Here is a 10,321-nt window from a genome sequence, read left to right as displayed (position 1 = left end):
GCGTGTTTCGACGGCTTTTTGACCCCCCCCCCCTTTTTGAGGCCTTAAACAGTGAAAAAATGTCGTATTTAGACCCCAAACACTGTTTTTCGTTTAAGAAATGTTGTAAAAAAAAAGTGACCATTTTTTCGGCGCCGTCCCCCATCCAAATAATACATCAGGGGGTTGCCAGAAGGGGGATGTGCCCCCTTCTGTTTCGGGGGTTTGAAGGGGGGCGGAGTCCCCCTCATCGCCAAGAAAATTTTGGACTTGTGAGAGGCTTAAAATGACCCCTGGTTGATCATAAGGTAACGTGTAACCAACGCTGATAAGCCTTTGACTCAATCTCAATCCCTTGAGAAGTTGCAGCACTTTGAAGTAAATTTTGATGGAAAAAATCGAGGCAAAAAAGTGATTTTTGGCAATTTTGAGATGTCCCCTCGTTGCCATGGTAACAGGAAATTTAAGACTGAGCATGTCGTTACAAAGGCAATGGTCCAGTCAACATTTGTGCCAAGTTTGATTAGTATTGAAGCATTTTTCATAGTTTCATAGCAGTTTGAACTTGTTAGAGGAGGCTTTTCAGTGAAAATGGCCATTTTTCACAATATGCTCATGGGGGAAAGGGTTAAAGGGTTGATAATATATTTTCATTACTTTATATACATACTTGTTACCATTGAGTTTTTATCTATATTTCTCAATAGTGATAATTTTTATAATCATGTAATGATAAATACAGGTATCTCAACATTTCAACAGGTTGCCGGTTGTTTTAATTTAGATAAATGATTTATATTTTATTTAAGATTGATCATTTATATTTTATTGTTTTGTATTCATGTTTTATACCTTTCAAAAATAAAGCATTTAAAAGACAAATATATTTAAACAAATGTGTTATTTCTTGATTTTATCTTGCCAGAAGAATAATCTTAATATACATTTGAGCCGCGTCATGACAAAACCAACATAATGGGTTTGCGACCAGCATGGATCCAGACCAGCCTGCGCATCCGCGCAGTCTGATCAGGATCCATGCTGTTTGCTATCAGTTTCTCTACTTGTTATAGGGTTTGTAAGCGAACAGCATGGATCCTGATCAGACTGTGCGGATGTGCAGGCTGGTCTGGATCCATGCTGGTCGCAAACCCACTATGTTGGTTTTGTCATGACGCGGCTCATTTACCATAATATAGTCTCTAATTAATGCCCCGGAAGCTTTACATTTTCCAAAGGTGTTGTTAATTGAAATACAAAATTTGTTAAATATCATTAAAATAAATTGGACGTTTACTATCTTGTGTAGTTTAATGCAAAAAATGTGGGGAAGATTGTTTATTATAGAATATTTGGTAATTGATGCCAAACTTATCATGTCGGACCATTAATTAGAATATTTATTTCAACCTGTGGATTCTTTATTTCTCACGATTTTAAAAATACAAGGCATTTAATATGGCTGATGCTTTAAAGTAATGCTACGACTACAACCACAAATCTATCTAAATGTAAAAAACGTTTGTCCTTGCTAGCAATTGTTAATCATGCTAAAAGCATTACAATAGTTTTAAAACATCTACATTCTGAATCCTTGTGTGAAACTACGTTCCAGGACTATGACATTTAGCCTTTAGTGTTGTCTGTCTGAAATCAGTAACCGAGGGAAACCCCCGAGGCCTAAAACTACCAGTAAGGATACAAATGATACCATATGACCTGTAAAAGTGTATAATGCTATATCATATCTGCTGCAAAAGATGTAATTAGAATTTAGAAATTTTCCAAATTACAGTCATGTATGAAAGAAATATATGGTCGTATGATTCCTGAAGAGGAAACCGCTCATGCACGAAATCATCGGTAAACAGTTATTGTATCATAGTTTGGGGACCTTTCTGTTGAAAATGTGTCAGAGTTAAATCGTATACATATACATGCATAGTGCGTTAACTGGAATGCAGGTATGCCCATTGATTGGTTCATTTTTGCTGGGGTTTGCATATTGTGACGGCAGAGAAAGGGAAAAAGACAGAAATATCTTATTCAGATGTTCGTTCATTGGTTCCTTTTTGCCGGGGTTTCATATTGTGACAACAGGGAGCGTGTTTTTATGTTTGACTATGATACAAAAGAGAAAGAACATCAACATATTCGGCAATCTGATAAATACTCGGGGCTACGCCCTCTCGTACAAATCAGAAAGCCTCGTGTTTCGATGCTCTTTCTATTACATATCCTACTTAAGATAGAAGCATAATATTTTGTTCCAGAACATATTCTACACTAAGTATTTATGTTAAATAAGGTCACAAGTTTTTCAACTATCAACTAAGGTTATTAAACAACACAAATTTACTTTTAATTAATAGAGTTTATACCTTAAAACTCTAAGAAAAAATTCTAACAAGGATCCAATACCAATATAGCCTTATTTGGTCTACTATGATCATTAATTGCAGATATTCAATCTACAGTTCAAATTGTCAGTGCACTAATATAAGGATAGCAGTGGCTTAGCGGTTAAGGTGTTTGCCTCTCAACTAAGGGATTGTGCATGCAGGTTAGAAGTCTACAGGGGTCACAATATCACACCAGAAAATTCCACGAAGCAGACAGTGGTTCAAATAAGCTTCAAACTTTCTTCACAATCAAGCTAAAATAAATATGTTTTAACTAAATAACTGAGATACTTGTCGTTCTTAAATTGGTTCAACATGTAGTCAGAGCATGGGTAAGGTTTTCCATACATATTATTGTATGTATTTCACATTGGAAGATTGAAACATAATTAATTTGAAGATTAAAATGCTTTTACTTGGAAAAAAAGTAAAATTCAGGTTAAATTATCAAAAGATGCTATCCGGAACTCGGCAAATGTAGGATTTTTCAAGTTATCTGTAGGTACAAACTTTCATGGAGCACTACCCGTCACAATAGATAAGTCAACCTGTTGTGCTTATTTTTGAAACTTTAACTGTAAAAGTTTTATGTACTAACAGATTAGCTGGGAAAAACCCAAAATATTCTTAATTTTAGGAGAAAGTCTATTCACGTATATGCTTTTATTTTGAAATGCCTGTTGTAAGGTGATATCATGTTATTTATTGACTGCAAGAGTTGTACCTTAATCACATTCAGTATAGTAAGAAAGCAAGACTTGCACTTAGACAATGTTGGTACGAAATTGCGCAACATTTTTATAATATAGATACAGGTCAATACAAGTGGTATATGAAATGCTTTTATAGTATGTGTATATAATCCTATGCATGTGTATAAATTAAATGAATGACGTTCAGTTACACTAAATCAGCACACTACAAGTCTTTGATTTAAACATTAAAAGAAACATTTTTTGACATGGATTATTCTGAAAAGTGTAAGGAAATGAAGACAAACATTACATAGTACCCATGCTGTTTAATCAAGTATCTTATAATATAACATACTGCTTATGATTCTTAAACATAATGCAACAAATGAAGTATAGAACTTATCACTACCTTCTTGAAATTTCCTAACAACTTAATCTTTACTATACAACATTATATAATTGAAGCAAATCTCCAAATTTCAGTCCTAATTCAATAAAGTTAAATGTTTACACTACCACCTGACCCATGCGCTACAATTTATTTAAGTCATAAACTAATTGCATGTACAAGTGAAACACCTCCCATCCACTCTAACTGTACGACTACATGCAGCTTTTCATATTTCTGGTTCTAGTGTTAACAAACTTCACTGCCTTCAACTTTCCTGATTATTTGAGATCAAAATTTGAGATTTCTTGTTGTTGTTTTGTTTCATCTGTATTTTCTTTCTTTGTCCCTGTATTTGTCTTTGGAATATCTATCCCTTGATCTAGATCTACGAGCAGGTGACCTTGACCTTCTGTCTTTTGACCTTGACCTTTGTTTCCTTCTCACAGGTGACCTTGACTTTGAATCTCTTTTAGAGTGTTTTTTGGAAGATTTATGTCCCATTGGACTAGGTGACCTGCGCCGCCTTACATTTGGACTCGGTGACCTACGCCGCCTTACATTTGGACTCGGTGACCTACGACTTCTTATTTCTGGACTCGGTGACCTGCGCCTCCTTTCATCTGGACTACTCGAGTCTCTGGTTTTGTATTTTTTCTTCAGTTTTAAAGGCTGTAGTATAAAATACAATCAACATGAAAGTATATATCTGCCATACAATGAAGACCTTGAAATAAGATTTCACAACTACTCAATTACAGTTAGACAGATAAAAAACAATTATTTTATATTGTCATATTGATAAAAACAAATATTTTGAAAGCATTCAACTTACATCATAAAAGGAAATAAACAGAAAATATTATTCAAATAGCATAAATATTCAAATACCTCCAAATTATTAAAAGTATTTTTATTTGTTTGTTTGTTGTTTTTGTCGTTTTTTTGTTTTAGTCTAAGAAAGGTTTGTTTTTTCTGTTCAATGGTTCTAAGAAGGCATAGCTCTAAGACCAATGATTCTTCCTGGTGCTTTATTCTAAATACAATAGTCTAGTTTATAAATTATTAAGTTGGTTGTTTACCCTAGTTTCTTCCTCACTGTCACTTTCTCTCCCCTTGTGTTTATGCTTCTTTTTCTTCTTCTTTTTCTTTTGTCTGTCAGAATCATCATCATCTTCAAAAACTAGATCATATTTACTGCTTGTTGTCAAGGAAACCAAAGTTGAGAGTAGAATGAATGTATATTATGATCCCTAAGGTATTTCACTATAATGATATTATAGTTATTAACCATAGGTAAACTACAAAACATAAGTCTAATGTGGAGATTTAAAATTCCGTGACCAAATTATAGGTAATAATAAAAAATAAAATCAGGTAATTTCAGAAGTTCAGTTACATACAAAATTCAAACCTTACAATATAAATTTGAGTGAAGTATCACATTTTTTTAATGGTTGAAAACATTAATGTTCTGAAGTGTATGTTTAACAGTCACAGAGTGGCAAGTAAAAATCAAAGACTAACTTATTTGCCTATAAAACAACTGTACCTTAAATAATGGCGACAAAGATCTTCCTCTAAAGGAGTACTGATAAGTTGCTATATAAACTTTGTGTCTGTAGTACTATAAACTCAAAACAAAATCAAACACCCTGAACAGGTTTTAAAAAAGAAAACCAGCATAAAGGATACTTGTCCCTCCTAGTATTATCTTTAACCCTGAATTTTGAAGCAAAACTGTCTTCTTCTTTCTGGAAATCCTTTGCAAATTCTACTCTTCCTGGAATTATATATTATAATTCATTTATTTAAACAGTCAGGCCAGTCAAGTGGTTATATAATCAGTTTTTTTAATAGATGTATTTGTAAATATTTACATATTAAATAAATTCAAAATTTCTTGATTTCAAGTTTTTTCTCTCAACTGTGACGAAATTTTAAATTAAAGATATCTGTTTACTAATCAGTAGTTTTATAGTTAGGTTCTGAGAAAATAGAAAATAAAGAGCCAATATCCCAGGTTGATAGACATTGAGAGACAGACACTTTTACAATTTTGCAAAAACCCAGGAAGGGTTAACACCAATTTGCAGTATAACCTGTCTTAATACTTAGTTTATGATATTATACATAACTTATATTGAAATTTTGCTTTATGAACAGGTAATTTCATAATTCATTCAAGAAATGAATAACAACTTCAGACACTAATGATGATTCAAACTTCAAGAGTAATGATTAGCAATTAAAACAATTTTTTCTATATGTTTTTTATTCACTACAATAAGACATTAATTTAACAATACAGACTACAAACAAGGCAAACAAATATGTGTGTACAAACCTTTGCCTTTATATTTTATTTTTGAGACAGACTGACTGAAGTCTACATGTATTCTTCTATCATCTATTAACACATTATCCATCTTAAAATAAGCATTTTCACACGATTGTGGCTGGAAATATATACAAAATGTAAATAAAAATTCACGTTGGTAAATGAGAACATATCTTATTACTGTAAGATACATAAAGAAAAAGAATGGAAAAATGCAAATGGGTTGGTCTAGTACAAGTTCTTCCAATATCAAATCATGCCCTTACCAGATTTTGTTTGTTTGTTTGAATTGATTTATGTCCAACCAACAGTGTCAAGGTCATATGGTTTGTTAGTAAGAAAAGACTTAGTGTTCCTCCACTCATTACACAGGTCACAGAGTTTATGGTGACCGACAGTGGTTTTGTCAGACATCTTAAATGTCAAATATCAAATATAGAAGTTACGTACTTTCTGATCACCACACATACATTTATCACATAGACGGCAGAGCAGGAGTGTTATAAAGCCATTTAATAAAACTGATATTACACTAGAGTAATAACACTTTGACGAGACGATATTTGCAGTATATATACACATAGCGTTAAAGTGTGCTAATGTTAGAGTTACACTATGGGCGCATCATTGAAACAAGAGGGCCATGATGGCCCTGAGGTCGCTCACCTGTATATAGGCCCCCCCCCACCCCCAGGCCAATTTTTACCCAAGGGCTTTTATTTGTTTATTTGAACAGACTTGGTAGACACCCATAAGAAAAAGTTTCATGCTAAACATCTAAGTTCTAGCTCATTGGGTTTTTTAAAAGAAGATTTTTAAAGTTTTTACTATACACATATAGTTAAAAACAATGACATTCCTGGGGCAGGGCCAGTTTTGACCCCCGGGCTTTTATTTGAACAAACTTTGTAGATATTTACTTAAACATGTTTCATGCTTAATATCTAAACTCTAGCTATTTAGGTTTTTTCAAAGAAGATTTTTAAGTTTTTGCTATACACATATAAGGAAAATCAATGACACCCCCCCCCCCCCCGGGCGGGGCCAGTTTTGACCCCAGGGCTTTTATTTGAACATACTTGGTAGACACCCATTAGAACATGTTTCATGCTAAATATCTTAGCTCTAGTTCTTTGAGTTCTTTAAAAGAAGATTTTTTAAGTTTTTGGGGCGGGCCAATTTTGACCCGAGGGCTTTTATTTGAACAAACTTGGTAGACACTCATTAGAAGATGTTTCATGCTAAATATCTTAGCTCTAGCTCTTTGGGTTCTTTAAAAGAAGATTTTTTAAGTTTTTACTATATGCATATAAGGAAAATCTATGACCCCCTGGGGCGGGGTCAATTTTGACCCGAGGGCTTTTATTTGAACAAACTTGGTAGACATTCACTAGAAGACGTTTCATGCTAAATATCTTAGCTCTAGCTCTTTGGGTTCTTTAAAAGAAGATTTTTTAAGTTTTTACTATATGCACATAGGGAAAATCAATGACCCCCCCGGGGCGGGGCCAATTTTGACCCCAGGGCTTTTATTTGAACAAACTTGGTAGACACTCACTAGAAGATGTTTCATGCTAAATATCTTAGCTCTAACTCTTTTGGTTCTTTAAAAGAAGATTTTCTAAGTTTTTACTACAAAATGTATATGCATATAGGGAAAATCAATGACCCCCTGGGGCGGGGCCAATTTTGACCCCAGGGCTTTAATTTGAACAAACTTGGTACACACTCACTAGAAGATGTTTCATGCTTAATATCTTAGCTCTAACTCTTTGGGTTCTTTAAAAGAAGATTTTTAAGTTTTTACTATATGCATATAGGGAAAATCAATGACCCCCTGGGGCGGGGCCAATTTTGACCCTAGGGCTTTTATTTGAACAAACTTGGTAGACATTCACTAGAAGATGTTTCATGCCAAATATCTAAGCTCTAGCTCTGACGGTTCTTTAAAAGAAGATTTTTTAAGTTTTTACTATATGCATATAGGGAAAATCAATGACCCCCGGGGCGGGGCCAATTTTGACCCCAGGGCTTTAATTTGAACAAACTTGTTAGACACTCACTAGAAGATGTTTCATGCCAAATATCTTAGCTCTAGCTCTTTGGGTTCTTTAAAAGAAGATTTTTAAGTTTTTACTATATGCATATAGGGAAAATCAATGACCCCCTGGGGCGGGACCAATTTTGACCCCAGGGCTTTTATTTGAACAAACTTGGTAGACACTCACTAGAAGATGTTTCATGCCAAATATCTAAGCTCTAGCTCTTAGGGTTGTTTAAAAGAAGATATTTAAAGATTTTTCTTTCGGTTGCCATGGCAACCAGAGTTCTGCATGGAATTAAATTCTTTGAACAATTTTTAAAGGTGACCACCAAAGTAACATATCTATGAAGTTTGGATGAAATTGGCTCAGTGGTTTATGAGGAGATGTCATTTAAAGCAAAAGTTTACGGACGGACGACGGACGCCGGACGGACGGACGCCGGACGAAAAGCGATCACAAAAGCTCACCCTGTCACTTTGTGACAGGTGAGCTAAAAATACTCTTTTTCACAGTTTACCAGTATTTTTTATATATGTGATAAAAAGAATATTTTATTTGTGTAGATTTGATACTAAATTCATTGAACTCTTTGAATTAAACAATATTATGCTTGCCAGAGGCTCGAATCATATGATTTTATTCAACTTGTTTAATAAATTTACTATTAAACCTATACTCATTGAATATCCTCTATTTATAAAATAAAGTCATATAATATTCAGGAAGCATTCATATCCTGAAAGTTTAGTTTTTAACTAGGTATACTTTTCAACACTGAGATAAAACTTACATTATCAAACTCAATAAATGCATATTGCAGAGACTCTTGTGTCTTCTGATCCCTGATAACTTCACAACTGAAAACATACATATTAACAATGATAATTATAAACATATAAATATCTGTGACTAATGGTTGCTCCAAGATTTAAACAAGGTAATGTGGAAATCTATTTCTATCCTCAAAGACCTTGACCAGCACCAAAACAAGTTGAAACCCCATATAAAGGGCTGTGGTCTGAGAAATAGGAATCATATTTATTTATTTCATTATATAAATATATTTCATAGTACAAAATGAGTAACAATATCACATAATTATTATCATGAACAAAATACAAACAAACATAATGAAAGACTATTTATGACTTTCAAACTACTAATAAGAAGACAAACTAAAAACACAGTAAAATCATAATCTTTTTTGAAGACATTTAAAAGATATTTTATATATTTAAGTTATTGATATAATGAAAGATGTACCAGGACAAGTATTTATATACCCCAGATAACACAAACAAGTGTGTGTGAGTGAATTCAATTGTTTTCATTGTGGTCCAGGATGTATAATGACATGTCCTAGCAAGACAACTTTGTATTTCACTGTGTTAACAAGAGCACTTCAGGTGTAACACTCCTCTAAAAATTGTTAACTAAGAAGGGACATATATATATTGCTTGTTGCAGATTGGCCAAATCCTTTATATCATGTAGTGGTTTATTCCACAATGTTCATTAATGTAAAAAAGGACAGAATAAAATATCTATTATCATATTTAAAATACACTTTAATTTGCCTATGCGACTACATGTATTAAGCGACATTTGTCTTCAGCTACCACTTTTATTTTCCCCGATAATTTCCTCTCTTATATCTTCAATGTGTCAAGCGACTTTAGCACAATCTGACCAGCGACCACTAATTAGTTGGCTAATTGTGAATATTTTTGCTAATTGTGACACCCCTATTCTTATATACTGAAGATTACCAGAAAACACTTTCTTTAGCCTAAGATCTGACAATGTGCATTACCTTTTAATGTCACCAAATCTGGAGAAGATGACCTCTAGATCTTCATCTGTTGTAACAGGGTTTAGTTTACATACAAACAATACATTCTCTGGTGGGGCTACATCTTCATCTGGTAAATCTCCTACCTACATGTACATTGTTGTAATAACATAATAGTATATTCTAGTAAGGTATATATAGTAAAATATATTACACAAATATGAATGTATAAATCAAAATCACATCATACAAAAGATCATATGTTTCAATTATTATTCTAAAATGCTTCAAATTATTCTCCTATAAAACAGATAAACAAGAGGGCCATGATGGCCCTGAGGTCGCTCACCTGTATATAGGCTCCCCCAACCCCCACCCCAAAGTTGCAGGGCCAATTTAACCCAAGGGCTTTTATTTGCACAAACTTGGTAGACACCCATAAGAAGATGTTTCATGCTAAACATCTAAGCTCTAGCTCATTGGGCTTTTTTAAAAGAAGATTTTTTTTTAAAGTTTTTACTATACACATATAGTTAAAAACAATGACACCCCTGGGGCCGGGCCAGTTTTTGACCCCAGGGCTTTTATTTGAACAAACTTTGTAGACACTTACTAGAAGATGTTTCATGCTTAATATCTAAACTCTAGGGTTTTTTCAAAGAAGATTTTAGGTTTTTGC

The 10,321-nt window shown here is 33.5% G+C and overlaps 1 protein-coding gene across 3 annotated transcripts; it reads right to left on the bottom strand.

Moving 5' to 3' along the window:
• Positions 1 to 3,389: 3,389 nt before the first annotated feature.
• Positions 3,390 to 9,788, bottom strand: LOC132731492 (peptidyl-prolyl cis-trans isomerase-like 4; the record flags this gene model as incomplete). Of its 3 annotated transcripts, XM_060717688.1 has the most annotated exon segments (7): positions 3,390 to 4,011; positions 4,042 to 4,136; positions 4,547 to 4,664; positions 5,160 to 5,247; positions 5,812 to 5,923; positions 8,641 to 8,707; positions 9,664 to 9,788. In XM_060717688.1, coding segments are annotated over 7 exon segments (828 nt in total), but the record flags the coding sequence as incomplete, so codon positions are not given.
• Between the last annotated feature and the right edge of the window lie 533 nt (positions 9,789 to 10,321).

The sequence above is a fragment of the Ruditapes philippinarum genome, unplaced genomic scaffold (assembly GCF_026571515.1).
Source record: "Ruditapes philippinarum isolate M1 unplaced genomic scaffold, ASM2657151v2 ctg5532_1_1_1_1, whole genome shotgun sequence".
In the NCBI taxonomy this organism is placed as follows: Eukaryota; Metazoa; Mollusca; class Bivalvia; order Venerida; family Veneridae; genus Ruditapes; species Ruditapes philippinarum.
Note: the sequence above shows the minus strand (reverse complement) of the source record. Positions and strands in the feature narration are given on the sequence as shown.